At 45.3% G+C, this 24,204-nt stretch overlaps 1 protein-coding gene across 5 annotated transcripts in view; it reads right to left on the bottom strand.

Moving 5' to 3' along the window:
• The window catches only part of frem1b (Fras1 related extracellular matrix 1b), a 50,250-nt gene extending 29,431 nt beyond the window's left edge, over positions 1-20,819 (bottom strand). Inside the window, exons 1-9 of one of the 5 annotated variants that reach the window (XM_076880031.1) lie at positions 20,727-20,819; positions 10,716-10,837; positions 7,460-7,795; positions 7,288-7,382; positions 6,377-6,636; positions 5,876-6,072; positions 5,196-5,519; positions 4,410-4,518; positions 4,190-4,321 (exon numbers count right to left, since the gene is read on the bottom strand). In XM_076880031.1, the coding sequence (XP_076736146.1) occupies positions 4,190-4,321; positions 4,410-4,518; positions 5,196-5,519; positions 5,876-6,072; positions 6,377-6,636; positions 7,288-7,382; positions 7,460-7,678 (1,336 nt within the window). In that variant the 5' untranslated portion in view covers positions 7,679-7,795; positions 10,716-10,837; positions 20,727-20,819. Of the gene's footprint in view, positions 1-4,189; positions 4,322-4,409; positions 4,519-5,195; positions 5,520-5,875; positions 6,073-6,376; positions 6,637-7,287; positions 7,383-7,459; positions 7,796-8,149; positions 8,543-9,022; positions 10,260-10,365; positions 10,602-10,715; positions 10,929-20,726 lie in introns of those variants that run through there. The other 4 variants (XM_076880032.1, XM_076880030.1, XM_076880033.1 and 1 more) reach the window with 4 other exon arrangements.
• Positions 20,820-24,204: the final 3,385 nt, after the last annotated feature.

Raw genomic sequence — 24,204 nt, 5'->3', positions numbered from 1 at the left:
TCTGTGATCCTCTCAAACTGGACCTTCAGTCTCACTGAGGAGAAACTTCAGTCAGTAACTTTATTCTTCACGCTCACTGCAGACTCTTGTCTGTCTGACTGGGGTCGAGTTCAGATCTTATATTTAACGAGACAAAAACTCATTTCTACATTTAAACAAAACTCTGACTGTGATGACGACTGTGTTAATCAGCTGGAGGCAGATTCACGACGACATCAGTCAAAAGAAAGACAGAAAATCATCTGCTGAAGGCTTCACCTCAGCGACAGCACAAACGCACCGAGGTCACTCGCCCTCTGTGCCTCTTCACGAACTACTGGCAGGATTTTTTTTAATGCTGAAAGAAGTTTTTGCAATACTGTTTGGACTGAATAAAGATGAAAGCACTCCCTCTTTAACCTGAGTTATAATTCAGAAAACTAAAACAGAACGATGCTGTAGACTCTGTTTTAAACACTGCACATATTTCTGACCCTTCACCATTTATTGTTACATTGCTATTATTTATTGTCTTCACAAGCGTCATCTTTTTAAAGATTAAATAGATTTTTTTTTTTTTTTTGATGGGATCTTCCCGCTGCAGCCAGGTTTCACAATAAATGTTCATGCTGACTTATAAACTGAAACAGATTGAATGTTTCCACGGAGTGACGCGTCAGGAGGGCATCGTGTCGTACTCGGGATGAACGTGTGGCGAGCGTCTGCTTCTGTCACAGAGCGGCGGGATGCTGTTTGTCTCTCGTCGAGCCAAACATGAAAAACTTCGGTGTCCTACATTAATGAAACGGCGGCCGCGTCCATCTGCCAGCTCTCTGCCGCTGGCTGGCCCTCCTCGCGCTCTACAACATGCTGATGGCCCAGCGTCACGTGACCGTGGCCTACTGGAGGACACGTGTTGTCAGTGGCCGGTTTCCAGCCAAAGCTTCGCACTTTGATTCAATTACCGTCTCCAACACGTGCGCTGCTTTCCTCCCATTGTCACTTGGAAATAACAAGTTTGTGTTGGCGCCTGGAGGCACAGCGAGGCGCTGGGTCGGTCTGCGCTGCGAAAACCGGTGGGCTACAACATGGCGTCCTTCCCGGCGGCTGCCCGGCTGCCAGGACGGGGGCTTCCTGTCTCCTTGCGAGTGCCAGAGAGACAGAAGGGCAAGGTCAGCAGACAGATTGAGAGACGAGCGGTCGCAAGCCCGAACCTCATTAGCAACTTTACCGAGGGGAACCGGCTCGCGGTCCAAGTGATGGAAACAACTTGGTAATTGGGCCCAAAGGTGGCGTTGGGCAGCCGGCCCACGAAGGGAGAAACGCCACGCCTGTGTACATGTGTGTGTGAGAGTGTGTGTTTGTTAGGGACAGGCAGCCATCCATTTGGCTGAAGGCGTTGGAGCGAGCCCGTCCCCACGCTGCAGCCGCCACCCTCCAGTCGCAGCACCGAGGGTCAGCGGCGTCCTCAGAGACGCAGCTCCACCGCAGCTTCCTGCACGGACGCGGTGCCAAACTTCAGCCCAAACCGACGGGATGAAATGATGCAGGAGCAGGTGCTGCAGGAGGAGGAGGAAGCTGCCTGGTGGGACCAAAGTTTCAACAAGCATTATTGTTGAAACTTATTTTGCTGCGTGTTAGAGACGTTCTTCCCTCTGCAGGTTTCTGCGCTTTGATAGAGGATGCAGACATATCGACGAAGCAAGCACGAGTTCTCGCTGTTGTGAAGTTTGTGGTTTGAAGCCTGACAGAGGCACAGTGAGCAGGTTTAACCCCTGCTCTTTTTCCAGCCTGCTGTGAAATCATCAGCCTGACCTCACTGTAGCTCTTCTGTGTGACCCCGATCTGTAAATCTGAGGAAACTGCTGCCCAATCTGAGTGTGAACACGTGGTAGGAGGCTTCCTCCGAGCAGAGGTCTGAATGTCACATGCTGGATGGAGAATTTTTGTGGATCATTTTCTGCATCAGCTTACACAACACGGGTTTTTGTCCCAAACACAGTGAAAGCTCCTCTGCTGAAAATTAAACAACCAATAAAAACAAAAACACACATCTCGATCAATAAAGTAAAAAGTAGGACAAAACCAAAATCTTAAAAAAGGTACAAACTTAGAGGAGCTGAAGAATAAAAAAAAAAATATATAAAAGTGGTTAATCATTTAAAATCTTCTCTCCTGTTCTTTTTGCAGCAGTGACGATCAGATTCATTTCTGATTAAATGTGTTTATGTTAGTAATAATTCATTTATTGGAATTCATAAATTCATTATTTTTGTTTCCATGGTTTCATTTATTTCTGTGAACTTTGACAGCTGGGGCAAAAATGACGATGTAATTATACCAAATTATTTTTGCCTCCACCTTTTTTAATTCCTGTTTATGGATGTAAGTCAGTGGATACGGCAGCACGCTGATGAAAAATCATGTTCAGGAAATAAAAATGAAACTTTTTCAGGGACATGGAAAAAAAAAAAGAGCAGAAATGTTGTGACTTAATTTGAAAAGGTGGCGCGATGTCACAGCAGCTCAGGTGAGGACTGCAGCTTGAATCACTGATTAAACCTCACAAACGAGCGGAAGATGAGGCGAGCACAAAAGCAGACATGAAAGGTTAACTCCCGCCCGCATGAAGCCCTCGGGGCGCCCGCCACCTCCTCCCCCTCCGAGCTGGTAGCATGAAAACCTGTTTGGGGACAGTGCATCTGCTCCCTGTGCACGCCGCCATGAAATGGCAGAAGTCGCTCCAATCTGCTCCGTCCCGATGCCGTTCAGACAAAGAGGCGACCTCGCCGAGCGGCGGGCTGGAAGGGACGGAAGTGGACGGAGAGGCGGGCAGCGGCGGCCCCTGGCGAAGTGGCCCTGGCCCCATTTTACACCTGATTAGGAAACACATGCAGGACCGTGAGACATATGCTTCCCCTGCCACACGGCGGTCCCTGATGGACGCGCAGCACATGGAGCTAAAAGGGCGGAAAAGGCCAGACGCCGGTTTGCAGAAGTCCCAGGCGACCGAGCAGCATACCAGCGAGGGAGTCGAGGACGGAGGGACAAGGCAAGGCGGTGTTGCCGAGGGGCTTCCCGAAACCCGTCGACGACATCTTCTATACTTTCTGTCTGTTCTGTGTTTATCGTTGGTCTTGATGATGATTTCTAACAGACGTAACATAAATACTCATGGATCATAATTTATATATAACAAGATTTAAACTCAAAATAGAGAAGATAAAAAGTAAATTAAGCGCAAATAAATAAATCATTAATTTTAAAATGGAACATAAATCCTTGAAACTTGATTAGTTTTTTAACACACTTTTTATTTGATGTAATTAAATAAAAATATATAATTTTAATAAAAAATTATCATAATATATATATAATTAAAATTTTAAGGTGTTTAAAAAAATATTTTGTCACAGCCAGAGGTGGGTAGTAACTACTAATTATATTTATTCAGTTACATTTACTTGAGTGACTTTTTGGTTACTGTACTTTTTACTTTTGCTTGAGTAAAACTATTATTATAAAGTATCACTACTCTTACTTTTAATCGACTCAGTGTGAGTAACTTCAGTGAATGTATAACAAGCACGTTTTAACCAAAAATGCATGAGACACAGACACAAACTTGCAGTTTATGTCAAAGTGATTCTTGTTTATACAAAAGGTTTGTTGTTCTAATGTTATTCTGTCTGCTGAGCCTGTTGTGCCATTTAGAGATGAAGTAAAGTAACACCATATATTGTCACTGGAAGTACTTTACCCTTTTCTTACACACACACACACACACACACACACACACACACACACACACACACACACACACACACACACACACACGTACGTTTTATTAGATGTATTATTTTTTAATCATGTTATTTATATTTATTTACTTTTGTTTCAAATACCAAATTTTGGACTAAACTTTATACTTCTGTCTGTCTGATTATCTCATTTTCAAACATAAATCGGATGTTATGATCACGTACTCAGTACTCAAATAGGCTATATACTTTTTTACTCTTGAGTCTCACCTATAGATTCTATTTTGTGGCACATCAAAGTTTTGGTAGCAACTAAAACTGAAAAACTTGATTAGTCTGAAAGAAAAGAAAGAAAACTGAGGAGAAGATTTTTCTTCACTTTGACTGTCTGATGTTCGATAGAGCATTTACCACCTTAAACCCAACCCCGCCGACCTTTGACCCCTCACCTCTGACACTGAGCCGCCCGTGCACGGGTCCGTCCACGGCCACCAGGTAAACGGCGTCAATGTTGTCGCTGTCGACTATCTGCAGCTGCTCCCAGGTGATTGGTCGGGACTGACCCTCCAACAGGTCTAGACCTGAGATGGCACACGTGTTCACATGTTACCTCAACGAGTAAAACGCCGTGAGACATTTTTCACGCCACAGAGATGGACGCGAACGTACCCACGTTCCAGGAGACTCTCGGAGCATTCGTTTCCGATGTCCTGATGGAGACGTGGACCACGATGGGTGGGCTGGTCAGATAGGAGCCGTCTATCACCTGAAACTCCACCTAAGCATATAAAAAGGGAACGCAATGACAGGAAATTACATTATTAAGCGTGTAAAACAAGCGTGTGGAACTTCACAGAGTGCATTCTGGGTATACTTTCAGGGCTCATATCAGCCTGTGGGACAGGTGAGAGAAAAAGAAAGGTCTTCTTTTCACCTACATTTGACACCAGGATCATCTTCTAGTTGCGATTCCTTCTGGGTCAAAATAATTTTGTAATATATATTTCTTTAGCCGTTCCAGCCCAAGCAGGCCAGCAGTGATTTTGACCCTGTGTGATTGTATCTCACTCGCTCTCCTTCTGCTGTTTTTTGTACAGCTGACTTGAAGGTGAAGCGTCTCCTAAACCTCCATGTCTCCTTTTTTTGACATAGACATTTTTGAAGGGAACAGAACACGAACACTCAGATCTGAAGCCCCAGCTCAGACCCTCTGAAACATCGGTGTGGGGTGGGTTAGCTATGGTTAGCTTTGGTGTGCTGTTATGCTGTAGAAGTTGAAGCAGCATTAGCAGCTACAACGTTAGGTTAGATTCCTAGAATAAAAGCTCAGATATCGGCCACACTGCCCTGAAAAAAAGCTGTTTTCTCCAAAATTCCCAGTGTTGGTGCTTCTAACATTCCAACTTTTCTACAGAAACTGGAAGAACCTTTGGAGCCCTGTCGCGTCTTCAGTACCTCATAGTTCCTGCGGCGCCCCCGGCTGCTGTTGGATGGCTGGTAGGCCACTTTCATCTCGTGAAGGTCCAGCCATGTGAAGGACCGGATGGGCTTGGTGTGGTCGTCCAGGTGTGTGATGTAGCCCTCGGCGGGTGGGACGGTCACATTGAAGACCAGCTTCTCCTGCGGAGTCTCGTGGTCCTTGGCGTCCAGCGTGGCAGTGGTGAGCGGGGTGAGGATGAACTGGTCCACCTCCAGGATGAAAGAGGCCATGAAGGTAGCCTGCGGGGGCTGGTTCTGCATGGCCCCGTGGATCAAAACCGGCAGCCACACGGCCTGTGACTGTGGGAGGAGGAGGACAGGTAAAGTTTAACACACCACGCAGAGATCAACACATGGCGCCACAACTTCTGCTGTTACACTCGTGAGAGGTGTTATGCCACCGCTCACGTGCTAACGATGAGACAGAAATGCTTTAAAGGAATGCTGGAGGCTTCGAAACCTCCGCCTGCACATCCGTCCTCATCGCCGAGCTGAGAAGGCGGGATGTCACCTTCTCACTGCCAACATCTCACCTGCAAACAGCAGAATCTGCACTTTACAAACTTTCTTCCTTTAAAGCAAGTCTGAGCCTCATTTCTAATCTCTTTGTTTCCACGCTGCTGTCTGAGCTGTGAGCTCATCGGTCTTTCCTGTACCTCCAGCAGTGCTCTGCTCGCCTGCTCTCTCAGCTCCACCCTGACGGGGACGTAGTCGATCTCCGGGGACGGCGGGCTGAGGTGCTGGTACTTGAGGCCAGAGCTCAGGAATTCATGGCAGCTGGTTTTGAGGAAGTGGACCTCGGTGGTGTCGTGAAGACACGGACTGTTTCCTGGGCAGAGCGTCGCCTGTCGACCTATCAGAGAGGAGAGCCGAGGGTTTTAGACCAGTCGGTGAGTGGAAAACACCAGACGCACACAAACAGATAAACCACAAGCAGCCTGCATTTCAGTTTATATTTATACTAATGTGTATTTTATATTTAAGCATTTCTCTCAGTTATCTTTAAGTTTTGATATTTTTTATAGTTTTTGCTTTATTTGTGCTCAACATTGTAAATAAAGTTTAATTTATTCAACTTAAAAGGTTAAATTACATTTTAGAAACTGTGATGACACAATGAAACAAAGCAAATTAAAAACATCTTATGAGTTTGGTACCCTTCCTCTGCATGGAGTCTTCCTCCCTCACCAGCCGACCCGCAGCGGGGACGCTGGTGTCTGCGGTCAACAGCCTGACGGTGCAGACAAGGTCAGGCGCGGCCCTGATATTCAGCACAGAGCCGTTGATGGCGTTGGATAAACCGTAGAACTGGGGAACGACCAGCGGAGCGCTGCCGAGTGCCACCACGCCCGCACCAGAGTCCACCACCCGGACCCTCAGGATCACCGTCTCCACCTGCGTGTCCGAGGACGTGAACCTCCACACAGACACCACATGTCATGTTAAACAGAGCTCCACCTGGCCCACGAGGTCATCACACGTACATCCAAATTTGAATTAATGTTTAAGCCACGTCTGTAAACGCTCCATAAATCTAACCTGCAGAAATTGTTTTTCTCATTATTCTAAAATCAATGGCAACCTTCAGGAAGCCTGCTGAGGGGCAGCGAGTGTTGAGCGGGGTCGGGGCCGTTTTCATTGGGCTCAGAGGGGTTGTTGTTACTGTTTGCAGGATCAGCTAACCGACCATGTCTGTGCCTTCAGGACTGGACTGGCACCTGAAATCTTATCTGCTGTGTGTCCCAGATGGGCCTCAAACTTTCCACCTAGGAGAGTCCAGGAATGTCCGATCACAGGTCGAAACTCCCTGCCTTCAGTGTTTCTACTCTGACCTCCTCACCTCAGCCCTCAGAGGAGTCATTTCTGCTGCTTGGATCCTCCATCTCATTCTTTCGGTCATCACCCACCAATCCTGCTCCACCATCCTCTCACTGAACAAGCCCCTAACACCCTGACCCCCCCCCCCAGCACTGCAGCCATTTCCAGCTGACCCTCAAGGGTCAGAGCACCTCAGGTTAAAAGACATGTTAGAAGACATGTTGCAGACCTGTGGATGCTGCTGACTGACCTGTAGACTCTGAGCATCACCACGTCCTCGTCCAGCAGAGGGCTGCCGTCGTGGACATACTTCACCTCGTCCTCCAGGAAGCTGCAGTCAAACACCTGCAGAGTGCACAGAGCAGAGCGCCTGTAACTCCTCTGAGCGGCTGCCATACGGCACCAACCTGTTCCACCCTCACCTGTGGGCTCAACCTCCCGACCCTCTGAGTCACGGGCTCGTTCATCACCACCTCCACCTTACAGTCGGCACTCGGGTCCACGCTGATCTGAAGCTCCGCCCTCGTGATGAAAACCGAGCGCCCTCTGCTGACCTCCACGGCAGAGTTCACCACAACCAGAGTCCGAGGGCAAACGCCCGTCACCGCAAGCAGCAGCAGGGACACGAGGACGGCAGCCATGCTGTGGGCGGGGTCACCGGTTTCAGTAGTTCAGGTGAAGCAACGCTGAGGGAGAATAAATCTGTCCGAGGTTTCAGAGGTTCCCGCTCACATCGTCCTCAACTCCTCGTCTTTGGGCTGAAGGGGGAAAACAGGAAAACCTCATATTGTATTTCAGCGTCACTTGACTGATTTCACACACACACACACACACACACACACACACACACACACACACACACACACACACACACACACACACACACGAGCCTTAAAATAAATATATATATGAAATCCGAATGGAAACAAACTGAATAATATCAGAATTATTGTCTGACGTCAAACAGACAGAAGATTCAACACTGTGTGGTGTTTGCATGTCTGCAGCTTCCTCCCACAGTCCAAACACATGCAGTCAGTGGGGTTAGGTGATTCTAAACTGCCCAAATGTGCTCCAAATGTAAGTGTGATGAGTTGTCTCTCGGTGTTAACCCTGCAACAGGCTGATGACCTGTCCAGGTGTACCCCGCCTCTCGTCCTACGGTAGCCTGGATAAGCTCCAGCCCTCCCACAACCCTGATAAGGACAAGAGGAAGAGGATGGACAAAGATGTTATTCTATTTTATAGGCTTTTATACACTTACTGCAGTTTAACTGTTCAAAAAGCTCATGTTAAATTTACTGTATTAGTCATTTGTACACACTCATTTCCAGACCCTAAAAACAAAATAATGGATGATGGAACAGAGCGAATCATATTTTAGAACTGGTTGACTAATGCTAACATTGGACCATTTACAGAGGAAATCATATGAACCATATCCAATAAGAGAGCACGGAGCCGAACACTGTGCAGGAGCACTGCCTGATACTGTAATGGGCTCATTTACAGTTTACACTGTAAACTCCGTCAGTCTTAAATAACTGCAGCTGTCATGCAAATGAGCTGTCAAAGTGTCTTCATCTGACACAACATGCCACAGAAGCACCGACAACATGACAGCCGACCCCGAGCTTATTTCAGGCAGGTATAAATACAGGTGTGCATTTACATTTTGGTTTGCCCTTCAGTGTGCTGTGGGTGTGCTTTGAACACCACCTGTCTATGAAACCGAAGACTCCAGCCTCTCCTGCAGGAAATACTGCACACAAAGAAGCAGGGAGCTGCTGCAGAACAACAGAGTCTTTCTTCTTTTGTGGTTTTCTTTGTGTGTCCTCCACAGGTCAGTTTTCTGCATGAAAACGGCTCAACACAGATCAAACTAAAGCAGATTTAATAATGTCTGACTCCAACAGAGACAGATGTAATCCTGACTCTGACCTCTTCCAACACAAACACTGAACCCAGCAGACCAGAATACTTACAGCAGATACTCCAGAGCAGCTCCAACCCTCCTCCACTGTTCCCTCTGAATCCCTGCAACTGCCCCTCTGCCACATGAAAAGTCCTCTAAATCCTTCAGACAAAAACAAAAAAACACTCCCAGCATGCAGCTGGCCAGCCCAGCTTCTTCCCCCACTGCCCCACACTCCCAGCCGGAAACTGCTTCACCCTCCATTTCACTCCCAACCAAAACTGTCTGCAGGAAACGACAGGTTAATCTGCATGACCCCGCAGAGGTGCTGGACGGGCCGGGGGAGGGGGAGAAGGAAGGAGGAGGTGATGGGGTGTTTTCAGGATCAAAGCAGAGAGCTGGCGTGCCGCTTCCCATCCAGCCAGATGAGCGTGGGTTCATTAGTTTGAGGTTGGAAGGAAACAGAAGCTACAACGAACTGCAGTCCCTGTGACGTCCAGCAGATCAGCAGTGAGTCAGTCCCCATAGACTCCCATGTAATACATTAGAGCAGAAACAAACACGTTTAACAGCCTGTTTTTGTAAATTACCTGTTTAAATTGTACTAAGGCTTAAATTAGGATTATTAGAGGCGTGGCCTCTTTGACTGACAGGTGGATGTGGACACAGGTGGCTGTACCTGCGAGCTGTCTGCTAGGCTTCACCTGAGCTGGACCTCTGGGCTGTGTTTGTTCTGTTTGAGCCTTTTAGAGCATTTTTAATGTCAATGAGATTTTTTAACTGGATATAGGATAAAGGATGTATAAAAGTCACTGCCAAAAACTGATTGCAGCTTCTACCTTGTGACAGGAATGTGGTTCAAGATGACTGGATATCATTCATGAGGAATCCATTTGACATGTTTCATATAATATAGACCAACAAGTTATTTATGACAGTTCAAACAAATTTAAATAACGCTAATCACTTTTTGGCACGACACCGGTCAGCAGTCTACACACAGCTCATCGGTACTTGACCCAATTGACCCAAATGACGCTGCCGCAGATGGACGGATGGATCCTCTCAGACGCTGTCTGGCTGACGTTCGAACAGTTCAACCCTCATCCTCCATCTTGTCTGAGCTGACGTGTTTAGATTTGCCCGAATCCCATTCTCAGAGACACCTGGACGTTAAACTGTACTGGACGGGGTGTATCTCTCTTACTTTAGTTAACAGTTGCTTATTTGGAATGTTAAGCCTGCATAAATTAAAAATTACTGGTCAAAATCATGTTTAATCGCAGTCCTGGTGATTTTCATCAACACCTCTTTGGTGGGCACCAGAATTTTAGAAAAAAAACCAAACGCTTGATAGGCGGCACCATTCACAGAAATCAGTAATGACTAAAAGGTAGACGTACAGAGACTTACATGTTTTGTAAGGATGCCGGGTTTTTACATAGAAGGACACAAAGGTACTGTCACTTCCTGCCACCAGCTCAGCTTCCCCAACAAAACGTGTCATCACTTATAGGCATTAAAGAGCTGAACTAAGTCGCGCTTCAGGTGAATGTCTGTCTGCATCGCTGCTTCCTGCTGCACCAACACGGCTGGCAAAGTTTCATCCTGAGCCTGCAAAGCCCAATGACTCGCTGTGTGAGGTTTTTCTTTTTTTAAAGGAGGAGGAGGAGGAAGCCAAAAGGAGAAAAGGGTGAGAAAATAACGAAGGAAAATCCTTTAATCTGCACGAGCCGGTCGGAGATGAGGGAGCTGGCACCTACCTGCAGCTGCAGGAGCTCCATACTTGTCTTCTTCACCTTCTGCACACGCTCACAGGAATGCTGTGACACAAACAACACAAACATCCACCGCGCGCCGTCAGTCACCCTGACACATCTGGCATCTGAGGGGAACAGAGGGGGAAAACTGAGATAAGGAAAACAAGGCGAGTACAGACGTTCTACAGCCAGAGAGAGAGAGCAGACAGGAAGTGTGCTGAGAAGTTTCCAGGACTTTTAGTTTTACTGCCCCCGTCTGTTTACCCCCTCTGTGTGCCTGACTCAGCTCCACCTTCTGCTCTCAGTCCTGAACCACATCAGAGCCCTGAGTCCCAAACACGCCTCTGATCCTCATCAGGAATACCAAACATTTCACTCACAGATCTGAGTCCACAGACTGAACTGTATCTGTTATCTGTACACTTCAGTGTAAACGTTTTAAATGTTAAATTGAACCTTCTGGCAGGACGAGTGAAACCAGGGTGAAACGAGCAGCAAAGCTCCACAAAGTTCAGACAATAAACTCCCAAAAGCAACGAGAAGGTTTCTGGTTTCTCCAACAAACCCATGAAGACTTAAGATGATTTCAAATATATGAGGCCAACTTTCTTCTGATTGGCTGCCCATTAAAAACCGCAGGTGGGTGGGTCTTGTATCCCTTCTGTGACATCCCACAATTTAACTAGTAGAAGAAGAAAAAAAACTGTGTGAAGTCTAAACTTTCAGAGAATAAAGAAAAAGGTAGAACCTTAAGTTCCCACAGCAACTTAAACTGTTATTGTTAATATCATTGAAGCTCCTTAAATATAAATTAGACCTGTGAGGATCTTTCTGGTTCACGTGGCTCTTGCTTCATATGAAGTAGGAAGACTCAGATAACGATCAAGTCAGAGCTGTGTGAACGTCATTTGATTTCAGTGTGAGGCTTTTAAGACCACCAGCAGATCCAGCTGTGAATCATCGCTGACGGCGTGTTTAATCAGAGGAACCCTGCTAACAGCTCTTTCTCCATCACAGCTGCAGCTCAGCTAAGCACAAACACTGGAAGTGAAGGGAAACCGTTAGCATAAAGACAGAAAGGCATCTTTCGAGAACTCGTGTTTGCATCTTTTTAAAACTAAGCTGGTATAAACAAACTTTGCCACAGAGCCGCTGATGGCCTCACAGCTCTGTTATCCTCGTTAACTCCCAGGTTACCCTGATCCCTGCTCTCTGATGGCTTCTGCAGCTTCCAGAGGAGAAAATCTGCCTTAATGGAAGAACCAGCAGCAGAAGATCAGCTGACTCAGCAGAAACAGTTTCACTCAGGCGGTAAACTCTTACCGTGCAGCTGCTCACAGCCAGCAGTGCTGCCTGTAACATTCAGTCTGAGCTCAGCTGAGAGTCTCCCTCCATTCCAGCATTACTGAACCCAAAGCAACAAACTGGAGGCAAGAGTCAAACACCATCACAGTGTGTGTCTGTGTCGTGTGTGTTTCTGAGTCTTTATCTGTGTGTTTTTCTACATGAACAAATCTGATTAAACGCATCTCTGCCAAACAGAAGCTTTCCTGCAGGTTTTCAGGTTTCATTATGACTTCGCTGTCTCTGGCTCCTCCCACCACAGCTGCAGTAAACAAACGCTGAGTATTCCGGCCTTCCATCTTTACCACCATAACAAGTCCATTCGTCTGACATCCTCTCAAACTGTCCTCGGTCTCTGTTGTGCAGATGTGATTGGTTCCTACATTTCCCCGTTCAGCAGCTGATTGGGTGTTTGGTGGCAGCGAACGAGAACATGTCTCGCCATTTTTGCCGTTACCAGACTACAGGTTTCTGTTAGGGATTCTCTTAGCGTCTCAGCCTCCCTGATAACATTTCTGCTGCAGAAAAAGTCTTTTTCATCAGCTAATTAACATTTTGATGATTTTGGAAATCTTCTAAACTCCATGCAGCGATCAGCATCTTTCCTGGGACACTGACTCAGGGAGGAGTTCGGCATGTTCTTGTTCATAAGGAATATCATGTCGGCTCAGGTCTAGTTTAAAATGTAAGAAATTTAACATGAACACCATGATTACATGAAGATGGCGGACTGAACGTACAAACTGTTTGGAAACTGAGGAGCTGTGAAGAATCATGAAATGGTTCACGGGGTCAGAAGGAGCGTTGACAAGGTCGTGTCCTCCCCATTCCTGTTCGGGTCTCCGTCTGAAGCTCGTCCCAACAGCATTTAAACACCTGTTGGTAAGCAGCAGTGGCTCGGCTGGAGGAGGGAAACCGTCCCAGAGGGAGGAAACAGACCTACTGCGGGTTTTTTACTTTAGTGGGATGAGCTGATGACTCTGTCACGGCTGATTGGACGAGGTCAGAGAGTCGAGGTCAGTCTTCATCAGGCACGAACGTGTGGGGCGGCAGTGAGTTCGGCCTCTGATTGGTTGGAACAGAGGTGAGTCATGCAGAGTCCAAAAGCTGACAAGAGTCAAGTCAAGTGGCTTTACTGTCATTCCAACCAGTGGACTGCAGCGTGTTGTGCGCTCTGCTGAGAAGGTGATTGGCTGCAGACTCCCATCTTTGCAGGACCTGTACACCTCCAGGACATTGCGGCGTGCAGCTCGGATCTCAGCTGACCCTTCTCACCCTGGACACAGTCTGTTTGACCTGCTCCCCTCAGGCAGGAGGCTCCGGTCCATTCGCACCAGAACCTCTCGCCATAAGAACAGTTTCTTCCCCTCTGCTGTTGGACACATGAACAATAACCATATGACTGTTCCCGCTACTAACACATGACCCTACGCTGTGTTCACTGCATCATTCCATGTTTGGCACTGATCACCACCTGCACTCATGTATATATCTTTCAACGTAGCACTCTTAATTCTTATTCTCATGTATATATCTCATGTATAGCTCATGCACATATCTTTCTACGTAGCACTTTTAATTCTTATCCCTACTTTTATTTTTTTTTCATGTCTATTTAAGTGCTATTTATGACACTATTTAAGTGCTATTTATGACACTATGTTTGCACTGAAGCACCGCAGCAATTTCCTAATGTTGTAAACCTGCTCAACATTTGGCAATAAACCCCTTTCTGATTCTGATTCTGGTACAGTACACGGTGAAGCGAGACAGCGTTCCTTCAAGACCATGGTGCTACATATAAACAGTAGGGGTGCAACGATACACAAAATTCACGGTTCGGTTTGATACTTTGGTGTCACGGTTCGATATTTTTTTTGATACAAAAAAAATGTTCATGCCTTTTCAATTTGTCATTAAAATTATAAATATATATTTTAACTCAAAAGTACAGTTTTTAAATGTAATGTTGCTGAAACAAAAACAAAAAAAATCTATCTGATCGAGAAATCACTCATCTTTGGAAAAGAGAGTTTATTACAGAGAAATGGCTCTTTCCAAAATAAAAGCTATACTATACGCTTCTTCTGGGCTATATTCTCAGCAGCATATTAAACATATCAGGTCCCCATAAGGAGAATCATGTGCTTGTTGTTTTTGTCTGCTTCCACTTGTCTTTGCACTAAGATGATGTCAGTGTAAATGTGCAGTGATATTCGTTGTGTTCCCACTAGTGCTGTCAGCGTTAATCTCGTTAAAATGACATTAATGCCATAACGCAGCAAATCTCCAACGAGTTACCGCGGATCGCCCCGTGCGTGGGGATGGACAGTGTCAACACGTTAACAAGCTAACTGCGCTGACGCACTAGTTCCCACCAACATTGCGTGCATTGCGTGGCACATCCGACATACTGTTTTACTTTTGTCCATGACACGCTTACCATCAGGGTCATGCTTCACATAGAAACCAAGATAGTTCTTCTTCTTTGTGTTAAACGGCGGTTGGCAACCAACGTAAAGGAGCATTACCGCCTCCTACTGTTCCGGAGTATGGGTCAGACAGTGAGTTCACAAGCTGTATCAAACCCCCCCCCCCCCCCCCCAAAAAACCCCACCAGTTCCCTCAACCAAGATAGTTCCAAACGCCAGATCTGAATGAGGGTGGGGGAGGTTCAATTTCGAGCTTAGCTTCTGTCTTGCTAGCTTGCGCTGCGCTCAGTGGATCTGCACTCGACAGTGCAGCCTAGTAGTGTTGCCAACTCCTCAGTAAGGAAAATCGCTATTGGCTGTCCTAAAAGTCGCTAGAAGTCGCAAATTGACGTCATCACCTAATTTGCATAATTGGTCATGTTAATATAATTGTAACCTACGCTGTTGGAGAGAGAAATAACATCGTGGAAGAGACATAAAGTGAGCAAAAAACGTCCTAAATGCATTTAGAATTTATTTAGAACTACAAATTAAATTTCTTTTAGCAATTATTGTTTTTTAATGTCACAATTCCAACCCTGCTCCTTTATCCGGGCTTCGACCGGCAAAAGTGACCCGAAATAGGCACTCTGGTGGAGTTACTTTGTGTGTGTGTGTTTATAAGTAGTTTTAAACCTTGTGATCCACAAAACAGCATAACAGTAAAAGAAGAACTGACTGCATTACAGTCAGTGCGGGAGCAGCGGCTTCGCTCATGCGCGATTCATTTGCAGTTTGGACGCATAGGTGTGAACATCTCCTGCAGCTGGGGGAGGACTATCCTCCGCCCGTGAGTGCTTTAGCACGGGTGAGGTGCCCACGGCAGCACCGCTACTTGTTAAGAGTAAGAGCAACACGCTCTTTCACATCAAAAAGTCGTCATAAATAAGTCTCCAATAACACCAGAAAAAGTCGCCAGATTTGTCACTAGTCGCTTTTTAGAAAAAAAAAAAAAAAAAAAGCAGAACACAATGCGTAATCTAGGAAGAATACAACAAATAAATTAAGTTATAAATAATACAAAATAAATAAATTATTATCGCTAAGGGGCCTGAAAACTCGCTAAATATAGCGACAAAGTAGCTAAGTTGGCAACACTGCAGCCTAGGCGGAGTAGTCGAACGCAGATCCACTGAGCGCTCAACACAGACAGCATCGTCAGAAGAAAAGTTGATAAAATAAATAAATAAAAAAGTTTGTATTGTTCGATACATATGGTACCGAACCGAAAGCACTGTATCCAACGGTTCAATATCGATACAAGTATTGTTGCACCCCTAATAAACAGACAATCAATACAGGACTACATACTGTGCAAGTGTGAAAAAATTGCAACAAAACAAAGACAGAACAGAACGATACAGGCAGAACAGTGCAATAGAAATGTGCAACAATGACAGTGGGTTGTGCAAAAAGTAACGTGATGTATGAATCTGTGTGTGTGTGTGAGAGAGAGAGATTGTGCATATAAGTGCTTGGTAGGTCTGTTAAAAAAATGGATCCAGTGATCAGAAGCTAATGTAAATGTGGAACTAAACAGGAAATGGAAGTAAATGCAAAAAAATCAAATACACTTGATTAAGTAATACATGTAAATGCAGAACTTAATATAAACCAACCATCCAATAAAACTGCAAAAATGTATGTATAAAAACTGTGGAAAGGTTCAGATTAGGCTGTTTCTGACTCTCGGGTAGTTATGGCCAACATGTTTGGACCCCCGTACCTGAGTGAGGCGCTGTTGTGCATTTTTCCAGAGTTCAGAATAGAAACGTGATTTCTTAATGCATTTCTTTTTCATGCTTTGTGTAGAGTTTAAACCTGAGGAGCAATCTCTCTGAAACCGTCAGCCCCCCCGTCCCCCAGGCCGTGCACACGTCCTTGCCGTGGCCTCAGAAAGTGGCGGTGAAGTTGAAGCGTGTCTGTCACATGGGTTTATGTTCATTCAGAGGCTTCGCTGCCAGAAATGCACTGACTTCCAGTCCGCTGTCCGGCGCTCTCTGATCACTTTTGACTGCTACCCTTTTGCGTGGTGACTTCAGAGGCTACCACGGCATTTGGCCCCGTGCCCGCCCCCCCTTGGCCCCAGGGCCCCTGTCAGCCTGACGCCGTGACTCCTCCACCGCCTGAGATTAATTTCCCTTCCTCGCTGACCCATAATTAAACAGGCCGTGTCGCCGAGCAGCAAAGAAGAAGAATTTTCTCTCTGACTTTGCAGGCCTTTAACTTTTCTGCTGCAGCTTCATTGTGGCGCTGAAGAAGCACCGCTCCAAGTCTGAAGCTGCGGATGTGGAAACGGGGCTGAGCTGCTGGCTCTTCCTACAGCTCCGGTGGCCCAGAAAGTGATTCTGAGTTCAGTGAAGATCAGGTAAGAGCTGTGGTTCCTGCTGAGCCTCTTACAAATAGAGAGATGAAAGCCGCTCGGGTCTGCAGCGTGCTGGCAGGAGAGCGACGGGCCGCTGCCGTTCAGCTCGATGGCATCGACCCACAGAAAGCCGCCGCTCTGGAGAGACGAGGGGCTCTGTAATAGCAGACTCAGAGCTTCCATCTTGACTGAGCATGCTCTGTCTGTCAGAGGAAACTCTACTCCACTCATCATCATCATCATCGGGTTGCAGAGAAAGAGAAGGCTCCACTTCTTGTTCTTCCACTTCCTGTCAGTCTAAAGCAGCCGAAATCCCAAGCAGACATAAAGAAGCACGTTCTGAGATGAACACTGCCCTTTCTGGAGTGTCCTTTGACCTTTACAACCAGTGTTTGTCTGCACAGAGTTAAGTCCTTTCAACTCTTTCTCCCATACCTGTGAATACAGCTGATCCTGCAGCCAGAGTCCACAGCTGCAGGCCAGGCCACACTTCTCATGGCCGAAGAATTCATGATAACATGGATCTGTACAATTTATCTGCAGGAAGAGCAGGTTCGATCCCTGGCTGCTCCAGTCTGCATGCAAGCTGCTCTCTGAGTGTGAATGTTAGATAGAAAGCACTTTGGCACAGAAAAAAAAGTGTTTGTGTGAATGAGGCATGTTGTATATAAAGCCCTGTGAGTGCTGAGGAGAAAGGAGGACCTGTCCATTTAAAGAATCATTTTAACATGTGTGAAAATTTGCTTTTTTTGGCAAAAATAATAACTCTGCACAGAGCAGAGGAGAGTCTCTGGAACCAGAATTGACCAATTTTATCACATTTTTATATTCATATTTAAGCCATTACTAATATATTATCTTTAAATATCACAGCTATATAACTGCGCACAGTATTGGATCCATCTTTACCTTATGGTCAATGTCACAGGAACCATCAGACAGTCCAAACACACCACTGGGACAGCGTTTCAGTGCTGAAGAAGTACATCAACATTTAAGAATGAGCGACTGAGTCACATGATAAGTTAGCAAATGAATCTCAGGCTCTAAAAAAGCTCCAAATCTGTACTGAGTCAAAGTGTCTGAGCAGGTGCTAAGGTCAACTCCGACTCACATCACATAAATATTCAGGTGAGATACAAACTGTTTTCACACAGTTTACCAAACACACCACCGTCCCCTCCTAAGCCCCTGAATGTCCTGATGTGGACCCAGGAGCTTTTGGAAAGATTCTTTCCTGTCCTGAGAAAAAAAGGACATTTGGGGTCAAAACAAAATTACAAATAACTGAAAGAAAAAACTACTGGGAGACATCTGGATGGTCTCCAGCTGTTTGGCTCATTCTGCTCCAGTTTAACACTCAGCTTCACATCCTGAAAGTTCTGGTTCAGGCCGACCCATCTTACTGTGTGTGTATGTCTCTTCTCTCAGGCCATTAGACCCATTAAGAGCTATACTGGTGACCAGTGGATAGTCGCACTGGGAAGCTGTCAGCTCTCATACATCACAATCACTGACTGACTGACACCCTCCTCCTCCTCAGGAGAAGAAAGGAGTGATCTCACACACACACACACACACACACACACACACACACACACGCCTGCAGGTCAGCCTGCAGTATCAGGTGAAGGCATATTTAAGGAGGAATCAGACAACTGGATGAGATGAGATGATGAAGAGGAGAGGGGAGAAGGTGGTGGGGATGATCTGTGGGGGGATATCGCCTCCTGAGGAAGATGGGGAGCGGAGGGATCGACCTTCCCTGGCAGTGATGAGGAGGGAGGAGCTCAAGATCAGATTATGCAAATGAGGCGTTGTTTTGATGCAAAACAAGCCGGACTGGCTGCTAATGTTTCTCCAGTCGTGAAAGGGCGAGACTCCCTGGGAGAAATACCAGAAGAGAGAGGGTGGGGGGGGGAGTGTGGAGGAACAAGGGAGTCTGGGTAATAAGCGGCGCTGGGCGGGCAGCTCCCCCGGCGTTATACATTATCATATTTCCACGTAATTAGTTGGTTTTTCCACATGAAATGAGGAAGCAGTTCGACGGTGCATTCACTGCCGCGAGGACAGCCGGCTTCTTCTTCTTCTCCTCCTCCTCTGTTACCAAGAGATGACCTTTGACCTTTACTCTCTCATCAACTACTCTATCCCCCCCCCCCCCACACACACACACACACACACACACTTCACTGGTCAGTAAACAATAATTGAGCTACAGGACCTGATTAATATATGAATCGAGGCATGTAGAGGCAAACAGGGAGTTAATTGGAACCTTCTGGAACCTTTCATAGTCTGATTTCAATATCAGAAAACACACAGCAGGATAACTGGGACATACAAACAAAAAACACACACACAATTGTAAAGTGAATCAAAGCAGCAGAATCATCTAATTTCCAGCAGGAGAAATCTGCACCTGAAATAATCAAACAGCCACCTTGCTTTAGCATCCTTCCCTCCACGTGCCTAATATAAATAAATTCTAGTTGTGCTTCAGTCTGAAAGGTCTAGGGGCAGCTTTCGCACATCTGCCGGACAGCGACATAATTTCCTGATTTAACAGTCAAGTCATGATGTGCGATACCACTGATTTCCTTTCTGATCCGATACCAAGTAAAATTCAGGGTGGTATCGACGATACTGATCCGATACCGATACTTTGTACAAAAACGTAATATTTCATTGTATTTCATATATAATTGTATTATGTAATTGTAATAATAATATAGCTTCATAATGATTACAGGACATCAGACTACTTGTTCTTATTGCTTAATAATTCAGAATTATCATATAGAAATAAAACTTAAGCCCGTATTTCACACATGACTATGAAATGCAGAAGAGGAAGTAGTTCCTTCCAATTTAGATCCAAATGATATAGTTTCTACTGTGTTCCTGTTAATGATAAACTACAAATTTACCCCAAAATACTAAAATATCAATATTTTAATATAAGAATCGATTCTAGAACATAAATTACTGGTATCGGAAGAATCGATATTTCAATATCAATCCGCACACCACTACAGTCAAGCCAGCGTCTATTGTGTGTAGCTCATTGTGTCAAAATTCATTGTTATTCATGCATTTATTTCAACACGTCTGGATAATTGTAGCTCATTGTTCACTTGTCTTAAAGCTGCCCTGAAGCATCTGCAGGTTGTTGAGAACGTTGCTGTGAGTCTTATATTTGCTCTAGTGTCACATCGCTGATAATTCAGCTGCACTGAAGTCGTTCACGTTACCACGTGGTCCCTGTGATATACCACGTGGACATCACACAGACCGCGTGCACGCTGAGAAACTCCGTGATGGTCTAAGATGCTCCAGAAATACAGCCTGACCCCATCTCTGACTGAGGTTGTCACACAGCAGGTGAGTTAGCTCGATGGTAATGTACCACAACCTCAACTTTATTGACAATGGCAGCATGAACACATGACATTAACTTTAGTTGCCTGAAAGCCAAAACTCTAGATGTTGTGGCCCAGTTTAACCCACATTTATACCTGACTGACATCTCACCTGGATACCAAACGGCTTTGAACAAACAGCTGACGATTAAGCCTGTTTAACCCTTGGAAGGTCCTGGAGCCATTTTAATAAAAATAAAATATAAAATAATAATAATAATAATAATAATAATAAATAATTAAAAAATAAAAAACGTGTAATTAAAACTGAAATGCTGCTCATACATTTTAATTCAATAGCATATTTAAACTTTGGAGTTTTCCACTGACACTAATCGTTCTTTTAATAAATGTAAAGGTGATGAATGTTATGCTGTGAGGCTGCACCTGTGGCGAGTCAGGTTAGACGTACCTGTTAAATCATCTTCACAGCACGAAGCCTCCATCAGCTCAGGTTGGGTGCCACGTGCTCCAGCAGGTATGCTAGCCAGGTACGCTTCTCTTCATGATGGTGCATTCAAGGAAACTCCGACATTTTAGAGTTAGTGATGTGCGGATCGATACTGAAATATCGATTCCTTCTATACCGATCATTTATAATATCGATATTTTAGTAATTTAGGGTAAATTTGTAGTTTATCATTAACAGGAACACAGTGGAAAGAAACTATAATATTCGGATTATCTACATTCAAAGGAACTACATCCTCTTCTGCCTTTCATAGTCATGTGCGAAATACAGCTGTGTAAATGTGTCGCAGCCCCTTGGCGTGCACACTCGCAACAATGGCTGAGCATAATTGTGCAGCCGTATTTTATCTGTTTAGCTGAGACGTGGTTTGCGATACATGTGGCAAAAAAAGTGAGGTGTTGTGGCCATACTTGCCAACCTTGAGACCTCAGAATTAGGTAGACATTCAAAAGGGCTGTTGGGGAAGGGGGGGGGGGGGGGGGGGGGGTGATAAATACATTTTACAGTGTTGATTTATCGGATAAAATACAGCGGGGGTGTCCAAATTCAGAGGCTGCTTCCACCTGAGGACCCGGCCTTCGCGGCCTAAAGAAAGCCGGGTTGTATGTCACGAGCTCCCTCGATGGAGTGAAACTCTGCCGTCTGCTCCTTGCTATCTAAAATATAAACGGGCGCTGACTTAAACTCTCAACCGTCTCACACTTTGTTTAATTAGTTTTCCCCAGAGGAACTCTCCCGAGGGATTAATAAAGTTTAATTTAATTTAATCTAATCTACTAACTTTAATCTCAGCCAAACCGATTTACTCACGAACAAATAAAACACTGAAAAAGCCAAACAATAACATTTTTAAGTTATCAAAGTGACTTGTATCTCATGTTTAACCCGACTAGTGAAAGACTGCGGGGGTTTGAAAATGATGTGTCGGTCGGCTCGGATATTTGAAGTTTACACAGCTACATTCTCACCTGAAAATATGTTAAAAGTTTTTTTGCGACCCACAAAGAGAAATAAGAGCAATATTAAAACTAAGTCGCTGCCGCCATTGTTGGAAACTGGAATTGGCTGGGCTGCGCTATGAATTCTGCGATATGGTTTTTCAATTTTGTTGTCCAGGTGGAAATTCGGGAGAAATTCGGGAGAATGGTGGCTCCGGGAGATTTTCGGGAGGGGCACTGAAATTCGGTGTTCTCCCAGAAAAATCACGAGGCTTGGCATGTATGATTGTGGCCACATCACTAACCTTGTCAAACACCCAAAGTAAATCATATCACAGAATATAACAAGCGTATGTTGAGGCGAACTGAAGAGGAGGACAGGGACAGGTGCTGCTAGGGTGAGACAGACGTCTCTCACGGAGTCCTTTAGTGCTGCAGGCAGGCAAGGTGTTCAAATAACGCACAACATCAGTGTTTTCATTTCTATACGATGAACCCTGCATTATTAAGTGATAAGAACAAATAATCTGATGCCCTGTAATCATTACGACGCTATAATTTGAGATACAATAAATAAAATACATTTTTGTACAAAGTATCGGTATCGGATCAGTATCGTCGATACCACCCTGAATATTACTTGGTATCGGATCGGAAAGGAAATCAGTGGTATCGCACATCACTAGTTATAGTTGAGTATCGAGCAGGTGCTAATCACATGATCGCCACTAACTCGGAAACATCTACTTTCAATTTCAAAATAAGAGAGCACTCTTCCTGCTTAAAACAACCAAGCTTGTGTTAAGTAAATAAGTCGGAGAAAGTTTTTCTGAAGCCGAAGAAGCTTCTCAGAATATTTTTCACCTTAAAACTTTATCAGCTAATATTAAATAAATCCACTTCATCGTGTTTGTCGGCCAGGCTGATGTCACCCAGAGCGCTCAGACCTCTGATCAGCTGATTATTAAAGATTTCCTTCAGTACCCTTCAGTCCAAACTGAGGAGGATAACCAGGATAATTTCAGCCTGTTCTTCTCCGCAGGAGTTTCTCTTCTCCCCCCCCCCCCCCCCCCCCCAAAAAAAATTCCTCTTCAGCTCAAACTCCTCTAAACTCTTCTGACGTGACATCTCCGTGCTCTACATCCATCCCTGGGGGTTCTGCAGTATGTGTGCTCAGGATGGATGGATGGCTGGATGGACCGGAGGCGGGGTGGAGCAGCAGCAGTGGGCTGGGATGGCGTGTGGCCCGCAGAGTGTGCTCAGTGAATCAGGAGGCAAGCAGTAGCTTCAGATTAGGCCACCAAGGCTGGAGAGGAGCTGGCTGCGGTCCGGACTTCATGCATCATCAGCCTGTGTGTGTCTGTGTGTGTCTGTGTGTGTGTGTCTTTTCTATGTTTGGCGCTCGGCTGTCATCCACCATGTTTTTCTTCTTTAAACTGGACGCCATGTTTGTCCATTTGGCTGGATCTGACTGAACGACCTCAGTGTGTGTGTGTGTGTGTGTGTGTGTGTGTGTGTGTGTGTGTGTGTGTGTGTGTGTGTGTGTGTGTGTGTGTGAGCTATTCTCTGAAGAACCAGGAGGATAAAAGGTGGCTCGTACCTGTTGGTGCATTTCTGTAGGAGCCGATGCAGCATGTGTGGGATTAATTTCTTATTTTTAAAATTCAGATATTAAAAAAAATCATTTATAGTTTTGGACGTTAAATTGTGAAAGAAGATCAGATGCTTTAGTCCACAATCTCTCTCTGCTGCTGTATCCTGAAATCATTTAACCGAGCAGATCAGAGATGAAGCAGTTCACATGTTAAAAATAATTTTTTGATGAAAATTGTATAAAATCCTCAAACCTCAAGAGGTTAGACTTCTTTTGATGTTCTCAGTGGTGCTGTTTTGTTGGCCTCCTTTATTGAAAAGTATGTTGTCACAGTGATGGACATATAACTTAACCTCATAATAGAGTTTCCTCATCGATTAAATACAAACGTTCCCAAATAAACGTGTTCTTTGTCAGTTTCTTTGAATTTCACGTTTCTGGTTGATTTATTGTACATTTAAGTACATTTCAGGTTCCCCTGGTGTTACAGACTTTGGTCATAAGGTGGCAGCATCTTTGTTTCACGTTGGCTTTGCGTTTGTTTCTGACTGGGCTGGAGGACAGAAATGTTGCACTGCTATGAAGTCGTTGGCCAATATGTTCATAACCTGTTCAGATATCCTTGTGTGAAGACTTTTAGGAAGTCATGAGGTCATATTTTAAGAGAAGCCGTTGGTGTCAATGGCCGCCATTTACTCGAGACCGCCGTGTCCTCACATGTGTAGCACGACTCTGAGCCTGCTGACTGCTGAGTTTTTCTGTTTTTTGTATTTCCATCCATTTTCTACCGCTTACCCAGGTTCAGGTCACAGAGGCACCAGTCTGAGCAGAGAAGCCCAGACTTTCACCTTTTCCTGTTTCTCTGAGGGAACACAGAGTTGTTCCA

The sequence above is a fragment of the Maylandia zebra genome, linkage group LG23, assembly GCF_041146795.1.
Source record: "Maylandia zebra isolate NMK-2024a linkage group LG23, Mzebra_GT3a, whole genome shotgun sequence".
In the NCBI taxonomy this organism is placed as follows: domain Eukaryota; kingdom Metazoa; phylum Chordata; class Actinopteri; order Cichliformes; family Cichlidae; genus Maylandia; species Maylandia zebra.
Note: the sequence above shows the minus strand (reverse complement) of the source record. Positions and strands in the feature narration are given on the sequence as shown.